This window comes from Amblyraja radiata, chromosome 47 (genome assembly GCF_010909765.2).
Source record: "Amblyraja radiata isolate CabotCenter1 chromosome 47, sAmbRad1.1.pri, whole genome shotgun sequence".
In the NCBI taxonomy this organism is placed as follows: Eukaryota; Metazoa; Chordata; class Chondrichthyes; order Rajiformes; family Rajidae; genus Amblyraja; species Amblyraja radiata.
In genome coordinates this window covers 81,608-101,758 of record NC_046002.1, presented here as the reverse complement: position 1 = coordinate 101,758, position 20,151 = coordinate 81,608, and the positions used below count along the sequence as shown (strand labels likewise).

At 44.6% G+C, this 20,151-nt stretch overlaps 1 protein-coding gene across 1 annotated transcript; it reads right to left on the bottom strand.

Moving 5' to 3' along the window:
• Nucleotides 1–3,815: 3,815 nt before the first annotated feature.
• On the bottom strand, nucleotides 3,816–19,520 carry prune1 (prune exopolyphosphatase 1). Its single transcript, XM_033015844.1, has 8 exons — nucleotides 19,401–19,520; nucleotides 17,440–17,544; nucleotides 15,588–15,793; nucleotides 14,356–14,540; nucleotides 12,048–12,206; nucleotides 9,690–9,784; nucleotides 7,661–7,819; nucleotides 3,816–6,123 (listed from the first exon to the last, which is right to left on the bottom strand). The coding sequence occupies exons 1-8, from the start codon at nucleotides 19,437–19,439 to the stop codon at nucleotides 5,707–5,709; spliced, it is 1,365 nt and encodes a 454-aa protein (XP_032871735.1). The 5' UTR covers nucleotides 19,440–19,520; the 3' UTR covers nucleotides 3,816–5,706.
• Nucleotides 19,521–20,151: the final 631 nt, after the last annotated feature.

The window sequence follows — 20,151 nt, the reverse complement described above, 5'->3', positions numbered from 1 at the left end:
CCTGTCTGTAAATATTAATATATTCCCAGGACATCCCTATCTAAATTTCGATCAGTGTCATTTGGAGGGAAATGAAGAATTTTGGCATTAACGTGAAATTAATTATTTCAGTTATTCATATAAAAACGGGCGTAAGGTTGTAAGTTAATATTACGTTTGTCAACGCATTCGAATGCTGTTTAAAAGCAGGTATCAACGTTTATTTTTCTCTTCTGCTGCCGTTTTCATGCCTTTATACCAATCATAACTTCATTGCACTGACCAGTTCTCATGCGTAGATTAGAAAGGTCCAGACCCGAAACATTGTCTTTTCATTCCCCTACCCAAAAGCTGCCTGGCCCGTTGTTCCAGTTTATTTCGCTATGGTTTGGCTGTTGTAGGCAAAGATCTTTGGTTGTAGGTGTCGCGACTGTGTCTGTTTCCTCGCGACAGTCACACTTTTACTAGCTTTGTAATAAGGAGGGGCAGGGACTCTGGTTCTCCATTCAATAAACCAGAGAATTACCACCACAGATAGCAGTTCACATTCTGTTGTGTTGTCAGCACACTCCTACCAGTAGCTAAGTAAATGTGGAGGATACAAGCTGTTCCTTGTATAACCGTGATATAATCGCAGAATTGGCAGCGCAGGAAGTTAGCCACCCAACCAACTCTGCCCTGTCGACCTCGCAGGAGCAGTCTAATTAGTCCATCGCTGCTCATTCCTCCCAAAGTTGCAACTTTTCCATTTGAAATAAATGTTTCTATTGACTGGTTCCCCCGTAATACAGCCTATACAGTCCATATTATAACGTAACTGTGTTAAAAAGCACATTTTTCTTCCAGTGGTCCTTTGTCAAATATCTTAGGTCTTATCCTCCGGTCACTAACCCCTCTGCCCCTGAGGAAACAGATCCCCATATACACCATCAATAATGTTAATGCTTCCTTTGTCTTTTACTTGAATATTAAAGAGAGTTGTGAATTTGTGGAATTCCCTGCCACAGAGGGCAGTGGAGGCCAAATCACTGGATGGATTTAAGAGAGAGTTAGATAGAGCTCTAGGGGCTAGTGGAATCAAGGGATATGGGGAGAAGGCAGACACGGGTTATTGAATCAGCCATGATCACAATGAATGGCGGTGCTGGCTCAAAGGGCCGAATGGCTTCCTCCTGCACATATTTTCTATGTTTCTAGAACAGTAGCAAATTCTCAGCCTGCGCATGAAAGAAGTCCTTCATTAGAGTAATTCTGGTGACCGGACACACATTGAGATTCACGGATGTAGAGATTCCTGTCCCTGCTCCCTTTCTGTGCTCTGTGACTGAAACTCTTCACCCTTAATCTCCAACAACATGGAGACCTGGCCGGGTGCACTGACCTCTGCCCCTGAGGATAGAATTGAGAGTGGGCAGCTGATATATTTTAATTATTATATTAAACATATAATCATATTAATAAGAATGTACAAGGCATAAATAGTAAGATTACAGATGACGCTAAAGTGGGTGATATTGTAGATCGCAAAGATGGTTATCAAAAATTACAGCAGGATCTTGATCAGTTGGGCAAGTGGGCTGAGGAATGGTTAATGGAGTTTTACTTTAATGCAGATAGATGGGACTAGTGTAGATGAGGCATCTTTGTTGGCATGGGCAAGTAGGGCCGAAGGGCCTGTTTCCATGCTCTATAAATCTATGGCTTTAATTATATGTTTATTACAATAATTAATAATATAATTGATTATAAATTACTTACAGTGAGGAAGAAATATATAATCAACAGACATAAGCAGCAAATGGAATTCAGTCAGGAAATGTAACGAACTGTGATTAGGAATACATGTACAATTGGTCATAAAGATAAATAATGTGGTTAAGAAGCCAGGATACTTGCCATATTCTGCATGGCATAGAAACCAATGATGCAGGAGTAGGCCATTCAATATGATCATGGCTGATCATTCTAAATCAGTACCCCACTCCTGCTTCTCCCCATATCCCTTGATTCCGTTAGCCCTAAGAGCTATATCTAACTCTCTCTTGAAAACATCCAGTGAATTGGCCTCCACTGCCTTCTGTGGCAGAGAATTCCACAGATTCACAACTCTCTGGGTGAAAACGTTTTTCCTCATCTCCATCTCAGTCCTAGATGACCTACCATTTATTCTTAAACTGTGACCCCTGGTTCCGGACTCCCCCAACATAGCGAACATTTTTCCTGCATATAGCCTGTCCAATCCCATAAGAATTTTATACGTTTCTATAAGATCCCCTCCCATCCTAAATTCCAGTGAATGCAACCCCAGTCAATCCATTCTTTCATCATATGACAGTCCCGCCATCCCGGGAATTAACATGGTGAACCAATGCTGCACTCCCTCAATATCAAGAATGTCGTTCCCCAAATTAGGAGACCAAAATTGCACACAATACTCCAGGTGCGGTCTCACCAAGGGCCCTGTACAACTGCAGTAGGACCTCCTTCCTCCTGTACTCAAATCCTCTCGCTATGAAGGCCAACAGGAAGCTCAATGGCAGCATTATATGAAACAATGATTAGAGTTCAGTCCACTTAGATATTAGTATGTGCACAGCTCTGGGCACGGACTGAGGAAAGGATCGGATAAACCAGTGCAGAGGAGATTAAGGGGATGCCTTATTCAGATTTAAGATGGAAACAGAGGAGAATTGAGGAAATATGTTTTCACCTGAAAAGGATGGGTTGAATCTGGAAATCACTGCCTGAAAGGGTTCTCAAGACAGACCTTCTTTAGTACCAGCCTGAGTAACCACTTGACGACCTGCAGCTTCAATGACTGTGAGGTGAGTGTTGGGAAATTTGGTGAGGTGACTTGACTGCCATTTGGCCAATAAAGTGGGCATGAAGATTATATTCTCTGTCACAACTGTCTATGATTCTATGATGCACGGTCTTGCCAGGATAGGTGATATTGGTGGCATGTACATGTCACTACAAATGTGAACATTTACTGTCCATCCCTACTTACACCCTGAATGCCTTGTTCAACCAGTTCAACCACATTACTGTGGGTTTGGAGTCACAGGTAGCCAGATTGGCTATGGCATATTTCCATGGGAGTTTACATGAATTTATTTTAAGGACATATTACTATTGCTATTTGTTTTATTTAATTAACCATATTTAAATGTTCCGATGTGTAGGAAAGAACTGCAGATGCTAGTTTAAATGGAAGGTAGACAGGCTCAGCAGGACATGCAGCATCTCTGGAGAGAAGGAATGGGTGACGTTTCTTCTCTCCAGAGATGCTGCCTATCCCGCTGAGTTACTCCAGCATTTTGTGTCTACCTTAAATTTCCCGATGGTTGGATTTGAACCCATTGGATAGCTACACAAGGTGACTGTGGGTACAGAAGCCATTAGATTGTTAGCAGTAATGACAATGATGAATCTGTTTCCAATGACAGGAGAGTCAGGTCAGAGGCCAAAGATTTAATGCAATACAATGTCACTGTGTTTGAGAAAGTGTAGCCTGAGACTTCCAAAAAGCAATTAAGAACAAAAATCACAAGGATGGGACTAATTCAACAACCCTGCCACAGACTAGCAAATCACAAAGGCATCTATCAGTCCATGATTCTCATAAATGGGGCAAAAACCTCAATAAAATTGCTGCTGATAAAATACTAACAAATGGTTAACAAATTAATCTCAGAAATAAGAGAAAACAGGAGAGAACTAGGATAATGCCTGGGTTAGAGCATTCCAATTATGGAGAGGCTAGGTCTGTATTTTCAGAACGGACGAGTGAGAGACAAGATTGATTTATATAAAATTGTGTGGGGGTCATTCACTGAAACATTAAGTTGCTGTTTTATTGAAGGTTACAGCAAGCAATTTATGCACGACAATATCCCTCAAATGGAAAGTGATAATGACTACATTAACTCTCATGTGCGATGATAGTTGAGGGATTGCTATCGACCTGAAGCATCACGGTGACCTTGTGTATTTGTCTTCAAATTATTGGTGTGAACATTTGGTTCCATTGAGAAAGGGCTGACAGAAGTCCGTTCTATCACCTCACCTACAGAGTCTCTCCAACATGCAGAAGTGCCTCATCAAAGGCACCACATGGGCAGTGAAGTGTTTGAGATATCAGGATGCGACCGATACAATATGAATGGGAGACCGCTCAAATCTTTAATGTGATGGCATTTCAGGACAACCATCATTACAGGCAAAACACATGGGCAGGTTTTGATAGCCAAATCATTGAACACTTGTGCTTTTTATTGCGGTTAGTAATTTCTGCTGCAGTGAGTTCTAATGAAGCTCCAGTCTTGGTTATTTTCCCCACCTTTGACCCAGTGGTGGAAGAGGAAGTTTTTCTTCAAGCCAGTTTCTTCACATGCAGGTTTGTTTTGCGACACACAAGCAGCAACTTCCTGAATTCTGCTCATTGCTGTTCTGCTCTTCCTGTTTTGTATCTTTGGTGCTGGTCTGGAGCCAAACTCCACCCCTCCCACTACAGGGACATTCCAACATAGTTTTACTGGTGGAGTGGAGCATCCTGCCTTCTGCTGGCTGCTTCTGGTAATCAGTCCCAAGGCTCTTCAAAGCCTGCACATGCCTTCCTGCATGGGGCGACCAGAATTGCACACAATATTTCAAGTATAGCCAAGCTGTCTTTCTTGGCGTTCTGAACATATCCAGTCCGACTACACAATTCCAGCTTCTGGGATTTAAGCAGAATGGATTTCCTAATTCCTAAAATCTCAGTACCTGCTAATATGTAGAAGATATCAGGAGCTGCTGCCTCCCAGACAGCGAGTGGTCACTGCCAAATTTAGAACTGGTCTACTTCTCCCTTGGGGTTTTCATTCAAAGTCTGGGCAACTTGGTGTTGGGGGAAGGGGGGTACTGGGAGATAGTTTACTTACCCCATGCCTTATCTCACATTCCTTTGAATAATATACAGGTCTCTTAACCGAAACCATCAACGTATGGATTCTTGTTCCATTACAGAGGAATGGCTTATCACCGAAAGACATGTTGGCATTGGAAAGACCTAGGTTTTTGGAATACCTAGACTGCAAGAAGAGATAGTTGTATACCTAGAATTTAAAAGGTTGAGTAGTTTTATTGACACGTTGATACTAGCAAAGAGGAGCTGACAGGATAGAGAGAACAATTTTTGTTGGTTGGGGTACCTGGGATGCAGCAATTTGTAAAATTGGGAACTAAATCCTTAAGAAGTGATAGGAAACTTGTTTGCACACAATGTATGATGGAAGTTTGGAATTCGCTTGCTGATGGAAATTGATGCTCAGCTATTGCTTTTAAATCTGAGATTGATAAACTTTTACTGTCGGATGGGAAGGGAGGGTGGGTGGGTGGGGGAAAAGAGAGTAATTCAGGGCACACATCACCCTAATTGCATTGAATAGCAGAACAGGTCCTGAAGTTAAACGGGCTGTTTCTGTTTCTACGTTGTTAAGATATGTGTGAGTTGTCGGATTATGTGGAAGAGCAATGATTGATACCAGCCCTAGGTTCAGGAAGCCCGTTTGGCAGCAGCCGGGGATGGGGCTTACAGCTCACATTTCCATTGTCCTACTCACAACAACTTACTGCCTAAAGGCATTGGCAAGGGTCAGCCACATCAAGTGGTTCAAATGGCTTCTCCTACCTACTGTGTCAAAAGAACAGAACGACAATCAGTCAGACTACACAATTCCAGGGTTAATGGCTGTCAGAGCAAGGTGTGCCTGCCAACCTCTTGCCAGGCATTTGGTTAATCTTCTCCAGGATGTCCTCTGGTGTCAGCTTGGGCAAGCCACCATCGAGTGGGCAACCGTCCACCAGGCTGTTCATGGGAGTAGGAGGCAGCTGCAAGTCTTCGTCCTGGCAGATGTCCTCTGCGCAACTTGTTGGCACCATTTGGGCTATGTTGCTGGTTTCCTTCCATCCGTGGCACCCATGCATTGCTGTTGCTCCTTTTGTCTCCAGTGCCTTTAGCAAGATCTCAATGATGGGCAGCACCTTCTTGCGAGAAGCCAACCGGTTGCCCTGGGAGTAGGCAGCAATCTCTGAGGACGGGCTATACATTGGCAACAGCTGCAGCGAAGGAGCCTCAGATTTCTCCAATGCACAGCTCACCTGCAATTGCAGAGTCTGAAGGTTACAATCTAGAATTGCTCTTTTCAGGCCAATCCACAACCCACAATCCCATGACTTTCCATATTTAACAGTGTGGGATTGCTGGCAAGACCAGCCCTCCTTAGTTACCTGCATTCTAATCGCATTACTGATTTTGCTACACACTTCTTATTGTGTGCACACAGTGCTCCAGCTGTAACTTCACCAATGGCTTACATGGTATTTTCATGGTTTACCTCCTTGTTCTCATATTCCATGCCCTTGTAATGAACGCCTTATTAACCACCTTATTGTCCTGTGCTGCTGCCTTCAGGGATCCTGATCTTCAGAGTAGGCAAATTGGAGGAACAGCACCTCATATTCCGCTTGGGGAGTCTGCATCCTGGTGGCGTGAACATTGAATTCTCACAATTCTGTTAGCCCTTGCTGTCTCCTCCCCTTCCTAACTCTCCCTCAGCCCTCGGGCTCCTCCTCCTTTTTCCTTTCTTCTCCCCACCTCCTCCCACCCCCCATCAGTCTGAAGAAGGGTTTCTGCCCGAAACGTTGCCTATTTCATTCGCTCCATAGATGCTGCTGCACCCACTGAGTTTCTCCAGCATTTTTGTGTATCCTGATCTTCAGCTTCTTCCTTTCACTCTATATCCCCGCCGTAGTAATCACCTCACATTTTCTGAAATAAATCCAGTCTGTCAATGCTCTGCCACCTGACCTTCTGATCAACACTATTCTGCAGCTGATGACTACTTTCCTTATTATCACCAACTCTCATGTCATCGGAAAATTTATCATACTTCTTACCTTTGATATTAGGTTGTTAATGTACTTAACAAAGGTCTCTGCATGACACGACTGTTTATAGACTTACAAACACTACCCACCACCAGCATCCTGCTGTCATCAATCCAATTTCAAGTTCAATTTATTGAACGGGTTTGGATCCCAAGGGCTCTTACCGTTTGAATGAGTCTCCCATGTTTTATCTTGTCAAAAACCTTCCTAATGGCCATTACATTAACGCATATAATTATTTTTTTTAAATATTCACTCAGCTCCCACCCTAACCAAGCTATGCTGACCATTCTCATCTCCCAACCTCTGTGCTCACAGAACTGAACAGAACAAAACCTTCTCATCCTGGGCTCATTCCATAACTTTGCCAATGCCATGACAGCTTAAAAGGATCAATTCCATCAACACCAACTGCTTCTCCATTATCTACAGCCACTCATCTCCCTGAAGACTACAGAGAAAGGGTGTTGACCTCATCATTTACACACACTCACAGTAACTAACAGTAACTAACAGCTTTCATTTCACTGCACATCTCGTATGTGTATGTGACAAATAAACTTGACTTGACTTGAAACTTCAGATACAACCTTGGATCAGGTTCATCCACCTCGATACACTTAATGTTACCTAGGCTAATTCTGTGTTGCCTAACAGACTTTGCACTGGTTCTATCTGGCAGACCAGTGTCTGGTAAACTATAGTAGAGCAGACATCTATCATCTGACTACAGGCCAATGCACCTTACCAATTCCCTGAAATGGCTGCAGGGGCTGTAGACAGCTAGCTGACGAGAAGGTTCCTTCTTCTCATTGAAGGAAACGGTCATGATAACCAGAACGTCATAACCTCTTGTCCGACAGAAATCTTCCAATTCCTCCTTCACACGGGGACGGGCCAGAAATTCCTGCAGGAAAAGGTGAAAGTACAGTCAAGTCCATTTTGTAGATCAACCCTGTACACTTCACTGCATTGGGAGGGGGTGGAGGGGGGTGGGGGGGTTGGGAGCAAAGTAGGGAAATGCAGTACAGCTCCAATACTGCCACCTCAGAATAACCTGGCAATCTAACTATGGCAGGTACGTCAGATCCCAGATTTCTTACAGATTCACTCATAATCTTAACAATTCAATCTTAATGATACATTTAATCGGCACTGAGGACGAGTACATCCCAATACAAATGACATGCCAAACATGCGACAATTTTGTTACACAGAAACAAAAAACCATTCTCTTCCTCAATTCAATGGTACAATCTATATCTTAACTCCATCTCACCTCCCAGCATCCTTATCTCGTGGTCCCCAACAAACTATCACTCGCACCAATAACAATTCTAATTCATCTCCCTCTGTAAGAGATTGGGAGTTGAGGTGTGGGTGGGTTGTTAGAAAACCTGCTTGATCAGCATTCATCTGGGGGCATCACTGTTAGTGAAGTATTTGTGGGTATCGTCACCAAATTGGATCCACAATTGGCTAGGCAATAGGTGAAAGAGGCTTGTTTTGTGATCAGATGCCTGTAACTAGTGGTGTTCTTCAAGGATCAGTGCTGGGTCCCTTGCTGTTCATTATATACACGAACAATTTAGATGTGGATGTAGAAGGCGTGATCAGTAAGTTCAGAGATGATAAAGATTGAAGTTGTTGATAATGTGGAGGGTGGACTTTGCTGACATGATAGCAAAATGTGAGATGAAATGTGATCTTGATAAATGGGAGATGATGCAATTTGACAATAGACAATAGGTGCAGGAGTAGGCCATTCGGCCCTTCGAGCCAGCACCGCCATTCAATGTGATCATGGCTGTACCTGGCTGTACATGGATCATCAGTACCCTGTTCCTGCCTTCTCCCCATATCCCCTGACTCCGCTATTATTAAGAGCCCTATTATTAAGAGCCCTCTCTTGAAAGCATCCAGAGAACCCGCCTCCACTGCCCTCTGAGGCAGAGAATTCCACAGACTTTTGGGAGTACTAACAAGGCTAGAAAATACATCTTAATGGTAAGATCCAAGGGTACATGGATGGAACAGAGGGATCTTGGTGCACAAATCGAAAGATCTTTGAAGGTGATGGCATGAATAGATAATGTAGGTAAGAATGGACCATTTCAGTTATGAGGCTCAATGTGTTTTCCCTGGGGGGGAGAAGGTTGAGAGGGAACATGAATGAAGCATGTAAAAATATACATATAAACTACAGAGAACACTTCCCCTTATCAACGGAAGATAAAAATGGAGGACACAGACTTGGGGCCAGGAAGAAGAGGTTTAGAGGGGATCTGAGGAAGACCTTCACCCAAAGAGTAGCAAGGACCCAGAACACACTGCCGGAGAGAGTGGAGAAAGCAGAGTTGAATTGATATGTGGACAAGTACTTGAAACATACAGATATAGAAGGCTAGGGGCTAGGATTTGGAAGATGCAATTAATGTGTGTCCCTGGTTGGTGTGGATAATGCTTTCCAAACTGTCTGACTCCATGACTATGACTCAAATGCTGATCTATACCGCACTGCCCCCCTCCCATTCCCAAAGCAACAAGAGGACACTTCCTCTCCAACAGAACCTTCTGAAATTCTCCATCTCCTACACTGGGGTATTGCAGCCTACCTTCACTGCCCCGCTGCAACCTGCTCCCTAATTTAAGCCCAGGAAAAAGCTGCAACAGCCAAGGCCTATAAATCCATGCCGAGGTCTGTACATTGTCTCACCCTCCTGCTTCACTGGCACCCGTACTTCCATTCAAGTGTTCTACTGCCCCACATAACTTACCTCAAGCGTCAAGAAGACGGCACTGATGGCCAAGCGAACATCTCCGCCAAACGCAGCTTTCAGGTCCTTCCTCAGCATCTGCTCTGTGGTCAGTCCTGGCAGAAATAAACAACTTAGGATGGTAACTATCACTCTCAACTATCCCGATCCATTCTCACATTGGGAAAAGCCACGGATCAATGTGCCAACAGGTCCAGGTCAGGGCTCATTCCAAACAACCAACAAAGATATTGGGCCAGAAAACTGTCAAAAAACAGAGGCATAACAAAGAGATTTAGTTTTAAATGTACCGAGTGTTGTGACAAGGACACATAAGAAAATTAAGATAGCTAAACAATGGATGCTGAAAATATGAAATTGTAGAACTATTGGGTAAGGAAGATGAGGAATAATTGGAGGGCTTTCCCCAAAAGCAGGTGCCAGTACAATGGTCATGACCACCTGCATTCACTGCAAACAATGTGTGGAAACTTATAAAATGGGACCTCACAGAGCTGATGTTATCCCACTTTTTAAGAAAGGTGGGAGAGAGAAAACAGGGAATTATACACCAGTTAGCCTGACATCGGTGGTGGGGAAGATGCTGGAGTCAATTATAAAAGATGAAAAAGCCGCACATTTGGATAGCAGTAACAGGATCGGTCCTAGTCAGCATGGATTTACGAAGGGGAAATCATGCTTGACTAATCTTCTGGAATTTATTGGGAATGTAACTAGGAAAATGGACAAGGGAGAGCCAGTAGATGTAGTGTACCGGGACTTTCAGAAAGCACTTGATAAGGCCCCACATAGGAGATTAGTGGGCAAAATTAGGGCACATGGTATTGGGAGTAGAGTGCTGACATGGATAGAAAATTAGTTGGCAGACAGGAAACAAATAGTAGGGATTAACGGGTCCCTTTCAGAATGGCAGGCACCGCAAGGGGTACCGCAAGGCTCGGTGCTGGGACCGCAGCTATTTACAATATACATCAATGATTTGGATGAAGGGATTCAAAGTAACATTAGCAAATTTGCAGATGACACAAAGCTGGGTGGCAGTGTGAACTGTGAGGAGGATGCTATGAGAATGCAGGGCGACTTGGACAGGTTGGGGGAGTGGGCAGATGCATGGCAGATGAAGTTTAATGTGGATAAATGTGAGGTTATCCACTTTAGTATAAAAAACAGGAAGGCAGATTACTATTTAAATGGCGTCAAGTTGGGAAAAGGGGAAGTACAACGGTATCTGGGGGTCCTTGTTCATCAGTCTATGAAAGTAAGCATGCAGGTACAGCAGGCAGTGAAGAAAGCAAATGGCATGTTGGTCTTTATAACAAGAGGAGTCGAGTATAGGAGCAAAGAGATCCTTCTGCAGTTGTACAGGGCCCTAGTGAGACCACACCTGGAATATTGTGTGCAGTTTTGGTCCCTAATTTGAGGAAGGACATTCTTGCTATTGAGGGAGTGAAGTGTAGGTTTACAAGGTTAATTCCCAGGATGGCAGGACTGTCATATGCTGAGAGAATAAAGCGGCTGGGCTTGTACACTCAGGAGTTTAGAAGGATGAGAGGTGATCTTATTGAAACATATAAGATTGTTAAGGGTTTGGACACGCTAGAGGCAGGAAACATGTTCCCGATGTTGGGGGAGTCCGGAACCAGGAGCCATAGTTTAAGAATAAGGGGCAAGCCATTTAGAACGGAGACGAGGAAACACTTTTTCTCACAGAGAGTTGTAAGCCTGTGGAATTCTCTGCCTCAGAGGGCAGTGGAGGCCGGTTCTCTGGGTACTTTCAAGAGAGAGCTAGATAGGCCTCTTAAAGGGGATATGGGGAGAAGGCAGGAACGGGGTACTGATTGGGGATGATCAGCCATGATCACATTGAATGGCGGTGCTGGCTCAAAGGGCCGAATGGCCTCTACTCCTGCACCTATTGTCTATTGTGGCTTAGAGCCAGAGTTCAGCGGGTTGAACAAAAAGAGAGGGAGGAAGTCAAACATGAGGTCATTGTAGGATGGAGCAATTGATGAGAGAATGGAATGCAGAAAGCTGGGAGGGTTGGTGCAGAGGGAAAGACTAAACTCAAGCCCCGTCATCTCTCTGGTCAACCAGAGGGCATTACAGAAGCACTTCTCCTGGATACCACAGTACTGACTGATATTCATCTCAAACTTATCTGACAATGAACACTGGGCCTTTCTCACCTCCCACTTGTGACACTAGCTGTGCCTAGATCATCCGCTGCATTCCTTACAGTAAAATGGTGGTCTCCCAGTATAACACAACCATATTAATTCCTGACCTCTTCCCCTTTCCAATCCCACCTCCACGGACCCAAGGTTGGTTCTGGGGCATCGCCGATGGAATGATAGTTACCTCTAACGTCAAACTTGGCTTCTTGCAGTGCCTCGAAGACAGTGTTGCTGGGCGGGAGATCGTGGAATCTGGAGTCTAACACAGCAACATACTCAGAGTCCTTTGGTGTAACTTTCCCTGCTGCTGAAGCCATGTCGATACAGTCCAACACTATGGTACCTGCAGTTTAGGAGCAATGAAGTAATCAGCTTGGCCTTGCAACGCTATAAACATAAACCTACTGCACGGGATTAGGTCATTCAGTCTGTCCATTCCATGTGAGTGTTTCAGCTCCACATCAGCCTCCCCATCTCCCCTCAATTGCTCTCTTCCTTGTGTTTATCCAGCTTTGCCTTAAACCTGTCTCTACAGTTCACCTCAAGCTCTTCCCGTAAGCTCTGCTCTCTGCGCGAAGAGTTCCCTCTCTACTCCCATTCTGTCCTGTTCCAGGTTCCCAAACAGGTTTGTGTAGGGAGGAACTGCAGATAGAGGTAAAGAAGGGTCTCAACCAAAACATCAATCTGAAAAAATGTCTTGACCCGAAACGTCACCTATTCTTTTTCTCCAGAGATGCTGCCTAACCCAATGAGTTATTCCAGTTTTTTGGGTCTGTCTTCCTAAACATGTTTGTTGCTGACTATCTTGCAAATAAAGATTCTGGCTGTCCACCCTATGCTTCTCATAATTTTATATATTTCTATCAGTACTCCTCTCAGCGAACAAGAGAAAACAATCCAAGTCTATCCAATCTCTCCTTCTATCTAATACCTTCTAATCCAAGTAAACATAGAAACATAGAAAATAGGTGCAGGAGTAGGCCATTCGGCCCTTCGAGCCTGCACCGCCAGTTGCACCGCCAGTATCAATCTAATAAACCGCTTCTGCATCTTTTACAAAGCCTCTACATCCTTCCTGTATTGGTGTGACCAGACTGAATGCAATATTCCAAATGTAGCCTAACCAAAGTCCAATAAAGCAGCATCATGGCATCCTGACTCTTACACTCAATACCATGACTTATGTAGGCAAGCATACCATATGCCTTAACCATTCTAACTACATAGCTTGTCACTTTCAGGGAGTTATGGACTTGGGCTCCAAGATCCCTCTCTACAACAATGCTGTTAAGGGTCTTGCCACCAATTGTATTGATTGATGTATTTTTCCTTGCATTCAACCTCCTAAAATGCATCACCTCACACTTGCTTGGATTAAACTCCATCTGCCATTTTTCCGCCAATTTCTATAGCTGATCTATATCCCATTATATACTTTGACGCTCTCTTCTATCAATAAGCCAGATCTGAATCCATATGACCAAGGCACCATGAATCCCATGCACCATGGGGGACATTATCAATGCCTTACCAAAATCCATGTAGACATCATTCACTGCCCAATAAGTGACTTTGGTATTCTGACTGAGCATGCCCTGATCATAGGTCATTCGCTATAAACATGCTCGGCTAACAGTGGTGCTGCGTTCTGTGCAGGCTTGCGTTTCGCCGTGGTCGGGGTCGGGTCTCCGGCGCTTCGGGCGCTGTTGAGATGCTGCTGGGCCGTCCCAACCCCCTCCCGGGTGTCCCGTCCAGTCCGGGGGTGGTTGGAGGTGTCCGGGGTGGCCCCAGACTTGCAGCTGGTGTGGGGAGAGGCGCTGGCTCCAGCTCGGCTCTGGGTGGACGGGGACAGTCCAGTGGCGGTTCGGCAGCGCTTGAAGCACCGGGGACCCGGGTTCGATCCTGGCTGAAGATGAGGCGCAGGTCTGTGTGCGCGTACCTGCCAAGAATGTCTCTCCCCGTCTCTTGGTCGCACCTGCCCCCTCTCTCTCGCTGTTACACCCCACTCTCCCGCTACCTGGCACCCCCATTCCTCAGATAAAATATATTTTTACACATAAATCATGAATAAAGATACAAAGTTATACACAGTTTATACAGCCAGTGCTTCGTTCACTTTTGTTTCTTTATAGCGAGTGACCTTTGGCAAATTCCACGATTCCTTGCGTTTTTCGGAATACCAAAATCGCTTATTATTATCCATCACCTTCATCACGTCTCATAAAAACTCAAATTCGTAAGGCATGACCTGCACAGATTAAACCATACAGACTGTCCCTAATTGACCCATTCTCGTCCAAATGGGAGGAAATACAATCCCGAATAATCAATGGCCAATTAGGTGGTTAACTGTTACTGACTTCTACAACAAAACATGTTGACACCACTGTCAGATTCCTCCATTACTAACGTCTCTCCACCTTGTCTTCACCCACCTGCCCTGAAAATGAAACCATACCCCAATACGTCAGAAATCACAGTGGAACTCTTACTGCGCAGTAAGAAAGCAAGCTCCTTATCAAGAATGTCAGGCGCTCTTTGGACGATCCGCTCGGTTACTAGAGTGGAGCAGGAGCCCACAGGCTCACAGGTTACGACACAGCCAGGGCTAAAAGGCCGCTCCAGGGGTCGGTGATCGATGACTTCCGTCACGGCACTCTCCAGGTCTGCATCAGCTCTGTGGGAAAGGGACAGATGCAGAGAGATAGTGTATGCTCTTCGATACCTACCATCCCACACGGTGGCACACCCAGACAAGGACAACTCACAACATCCAGCTTTCAAGTTCCTGGATAACTAATTCCTGAAGAGATCTTTGTTGCTTCCTTTCCTATCCCACTCATTCTATGCTTCTGTAATTTTATACTCCATCACTTGAATAACTATTCCCAATTTTAGGAAATGTAACTTTTCAGGTCAATGACCACAAATACTGCCAGATCTACACAGTATTTCCAGCATTTTATGTTTCTCTGTTTACCAGTATCTAAATGTGTAACAGCATCTTCTCATTCTTCAGTAAGGAGACTTTATAACTCCTGAAAAAAATCATTCAGGAGACCATCTATCAGATCATCTCTGAAGGAGCTCGCCAATCAGTCCCACTCCCTTGGGTCTGCGCTCGCCAGCCCTTTTCAAATTCCTGTTTTGTTTTCTTCTACAGTCATTTGGAGTCACATAATTGGGGGGGGGGGGGGGGGGGGGGGGGGGGGGTGCAGGAGGTGTGATTTGCTTTCCTAGAAAACTGTCCCTGTCAAGATTTTCTCTAACACAAAGCCACATCATCAGAGCAAGCGTCAGAAAATGTGAGGTGGAAAACATACATTTTTTGTATACATATTTTTGTTAAAACGTGTAAATTGCGCGAGATTAAATTTTACTTCCAATTTTTTGGGTAGCAATTTGTGAATTCTATCAGGTTGAATTTCCAAACAGTTGTAAGATGGGGATCACCTGTATCAGTGGAAGGAAAGTTTCAAAATTACGTTAGCAGCGCTGTACCGAGTGGGGAACTGCTCGATGGGTGTATTCGGGTGAGATGCTAATCCAAGACCATGGTCTCTCTGTTAATAACAGATCCCTACCTTAGAGACGAGGACACTTCCCTCAGTGGTGCTAATTAATACAAGTCTTTATTTCTTACTCCAACAACATTTCATGCTTCAAGTTCTCATTGGATCTACTGCTCACCAGTTATCAAGCATCTTATTTCTGCTCCCTGTACCTGGATAGGACATTGTGGTCAACCAACGTCAACTGTAGCCGTCCCTCCTTGTGCAGGCTCTGCAGATCAATCTCGTCCCGAAATATCAGCAGGTCTTCAGAAAGCTGGCTCTCCCGCAGCAGGAAAGTGCATTCGCCACGCAAAGGAAACTCAGATCGTGGGATATTCAAGATGGGCACAAAGGCAGTCTTTTGCTCCAATGAAGTCTGTATTTAAATATAGAAAAGAGGACGGATGAATCTGTGGAACGTTACTGCAGATATTTATTCCTTCTGATATTGTGAAATCTGAGTGTCACCATGTCCAAGTCTACCTTGCCCCAACATGCAAGAGGGAACAAGAGTGGATTTGGGAGCATGCTAATTACCTGACAAATTATCTTCAAATCTCACTTTCCCTTGTGGTTCAAATACCACCACAATTGGAGATTATAAATTCTGTGATTTAAAGCAATCCATCTCAAACATCTCAACAAAAGTGACCATAAACTGATTCAGTCTCGGCCTGTTACTAACCAGGCCACAGAAACATGGATTATGCAAAACTGTCTCCTGAAATGGCCTATGCAGCAGCTGGGAATGGGGAATAAACGCTGGCTCCCATACCATGTGCATAACTAAAAATAAATGAGGCATAGTACAATCCCTGAGTTATTTATAAACAGTAGAAAAGCAAGCAGGTAATTCTAACTCCAAAACAGAATACAGCAAATATTAAAATGCTGAAATAAAATGGTGCAAATATGGAGCAGATCAAGCAGCATCTGCAGAGAAAAAAGTTCACATATCATGTCATGTCGAAGTGGTTTTTATGATTATAGAAGTGATGACTATAGAAGTAGGGAGGTTTATGTGTATGAAAATTAAAAAAAAACTGCAGAGACTGGGTATCTGAAAGAATCTGAAAAAGGGTTTTGGCCCGAAACGTTGCCTATTTCCTTCGCTCCATAGATGCTGCTGCACCCGCTGAGTTTCTCCACCACTTTTGTCTACCTGGGTATCTGAAACTCAGCTGGTCAAGCAGCATCTGTGAAACGTGAGCTATTCCTGGCATTTTTTATTTTAGTTTCTGGTTTGTGTTGATTAGGCTAATAATCGTATGAATATGTATGTTTCCAATGCAAACAGAAATTCTGCATTCTCACCTCCCCCAATCCAATGCATGCTGACAGTTTAAAAGTATGAATATAGTTTTAATTATAAACAAGGGAAAGCTTTGTGTCAGAAGAACGAACATAGGACACAGCACAAGATGACATTTCTTTCATTCACATGGTATGTGGGCTCAGACAATGCCAGCATTTGTTGTCTGCTCCAGAGGTGGTGGTGAGGGTTGGCTTCTTGAACTACTTCAGTCCATCTGGTGAAGATAATTCACAGTACTGATGGAAAAGGAGGTTTAACTTTTAGATAACAAGTGATATATTTCCAAATCAGGGCAATGCATGGGCCAGAGGGGAAGCTGCTCCTCACTGCCTGCTACTCTTGTGTTTGGCTATAAAGGCTGATGGCTTGGGACATGCTGTCAGCTGAACCAGTGCGAGTAAGTGTGGTACTGCTTACAGATGGTGCACACATTCGAACCACTGCCATGGCACTGGTCTATGGAGTTCAACAGTTTGCAACACTTTCCAAGATTTTCCAAGATAGGGAGGGAGTGAGGCCATGGAAGGAGCAGAGGGTGAGAGTTGCTGGCATTGGGTTTAATGCGGTTAACCAGCAGAGGGGTGACGGTTGAATGTGGCTCAGTGTGAATCAGGTTAGGGAGCAACACTTTTCAAATGTATAAATCATTAAAAAAACAAGTTTAGTCAATGCCTTTGTATTGTGGCGACATCATCACACCTACTGACCTTGGTAAGGAAGTAGGCCAACACAATGGCAGAAACCATGGAGTCCAGATCACAAGCTTCGTTTCCCAGGACGATATGCACTCTTGGTGCATCCCTCCCATGTAGCTGATAGAGGGGACAAACACCATCAAAAAGTTACCAGCAGCAACATCAGGGCTTCCTTTGGCTTGATGTTTGCGTACATAAATCAGCAAAGCTCCAGATGATCACATGCCAAGGTATCACTCCACGGTTGTCTAATGTCCAAGAACCTACCAAAATCTCCAGTGTATGCATCAGATACAGAGGGAGCACTCTGTGTGGTCAGAAGGCAGTGTGGAGGGAGTGCCATGTCCTCAGCATTGCCACTCACACAACTACCTTTGAGATAGAGCTAGCCAGCCTTACATCGATCTTACATTGCTTTTTAGATCAGTCTACAGGTTAACATAAGAAAGCCAGAGCAAATGTCCATGCATCTGCCAATCAAACCCACCTAACCTGTATCTACCTATCTATTGCCTGACTTTGGTCCATCCCCACCTCTCATCCAGCCTTCTGCCCCCTATTACAATCAATCTAAAGGGTCCTAACTGAAAATGTTACCTATCCTTGTCTACCAGAGATGCTGCCTGACAGGCTGGGTTACTCCAATACTTTGTGACTTTAAACATTTTTTAGAACATCATTGGACAATCAACCCCTGAAGATATAGAAAATGTTTCAACTTGCACTGACAGCAAAATGTATTTATTAAGCCCATTTATTGTTCTAACCTTACCCCAAAGTGTTTCACAGGATGTGTATCACACAAAATGATGGTAATAAGAAAACTTTATTTGCACATTACTAAGTGAGGAAACAAATCAGAAGATGCTTTTATCAGTGAAATGGCAAGATCAGTGGTCTCATTGCACATGCTTCCCTCACAATACAATGTGAACCACAGGTTAACTTGTCCTGACACTTGAGCACTTGCAGTGTCTCGGAACGTGTTGCACAATTTGTGGTCATCAAAACCACAACATACACTTCAGTAACATTGTGATATTCTCAGGTGCATAAAGCAGTTAATGTTTAACATGGGAATCAAATGAAGAGCTAATCAGGCAGCAATCAAAAGTATGGCCAAACCTTTTAACTACATTCTGGAAAAGGAGAAGCAAGAATTTGAGAGACCAGGGAGCAAATTCCAAAGGTCAGGATCCTGGCAGTCAAAAACACAGATGGAACAAAGTTGTGATAGAAATTGGTGATGAGTATGAAGGCAAAATTGGAGGAGCAGAGTGGTAGAGGGTCATCCTGTCTGGGACACCACAGCACCAAACAAAGGGGAAGAATAGTACTAAAGAGATAGGGGGGAAAGGGCAGGGCATCGCAGCTTTAGGGAGACACTACAGTGTTGAGTATGGGGGTTGATTGAGGTTACAAATATAGGAAGGGATGCGGAGGCTGGGGTAGCCACCAAGAATGTGAAGGCAACAGCTACACAGTAATTCAAACATGAGGATATTTTTTAAATAGTACTACTTAACCAGGTGCCACTCTAGGTCAAAGATCAGAAGGTGCTAAGGAATTGTAAGGTCTGTATGGGTGTCTAGTTCCCATGAAGAGTTACGAATCAGAAACTTTCGCTCGGGTTATTTCTCTCCCTGTTGAGGCTGGTCTTGCTGGGTATTCATCAACACCTTCTGTATTTTTGTTTCGAAGATTAGCATTTGCGTTCTGTGGGATACTGAGCCAATATGAGATAGCGGGAACGAAGGTTCTCTAAGTTAGGACGCGGACAGCTGAGTTTAGTAACAGTCGAAGATGAAGGTCGACAAGCCCTGCGAAAAGACCATCTGAAAACTCAAAGTCGGGGGACTTGCTCTGCTCTGTATCGTTACGGTGTCGAGTGTCAATGTCAGCAGATTCCCCCTGCTCTTCCCAGCCCGATCCCTCACCACCCGGCTCGACCCCTCGCACTCATCTGTCCTCACCTCCAGTGCCGCCCGGCTGCCGCGCAACATTGCTTCCATCTTCCCTCCGCCTCACCATTGATACATTGCCAGTGTAGCGCCACTACGCATGCGCAACCCACCAGCCTTGCACCTTCCGGACCCGCCCCCTCGCCTGAGTGACAGCGGACGTGTCTCTCGCTTGATTGACGGGAGCTGTTGTCACAGACTTGTCTGAAGGATCTCGACCTGAAACGCCACCAGCGCCTTCCAGCAGCCAATTCACCCACCAACATGCACCAGTCTGAAGGGTCTCGACCCGAAACATCACCCATTCCTTCTCTCCAGAGATGCTGCCTGTCCCGCTGAGTTACTCCAGCCCGCTGTGTCAATCTCGGCTAAAAGACTGCATCCACCCTCATTATCTGTACGATAGGCGAGTCTCGACCCGAAACGTCACCCATTCCTTCTCTTCAGAGTTACTGGTTGAGGGGGTAACATTTTACGTAAGGCCAGGAGGGAACGTCTTGGATCTAATTCACGACTTTTACTCGTGGACATTTTTCATCAGGCTAGAAAAACGCCCCGACCTACTTGATGCCACCAGTACCTAGTGACGGCCATGCTGCGAGTATGAGTCAAGGGCAAACTCGGCAGAGGTCGTGAATTAGGTCGTGAAAGTGGGACAGGCCCTAGGGGTGGGTTAAACAAGTGAGAATTTGCAGACCCGGCACTCATGCAGCTTTCATGATGCTCGCTCTCTCCGCTCCCACAACCAGAAGCACGCCACATG

Coding starts and splice junctions, on each gene's coding strand:
- prune1 (XM_033015844.1), bottom strand. CDS start 19,439: ATGGAAGCAATGTTGCGCGGCAGCCGGGCGGCACTGGAG. Junction 15,794..17,439: donor TGGCCTACTTCCTTACCAAG/GTCAGTAGGTGT, acceptor ATTTAAATACAG/ACTTCATTGGAGCAAAAGAC. Junction 12,207..14,355: donor GCTTGCTTTCTTACTGCGCA/GTAAGAGTTCCA, acceptor CCTAAACTGCAG/GTACCATAGTGTTGGACTGT.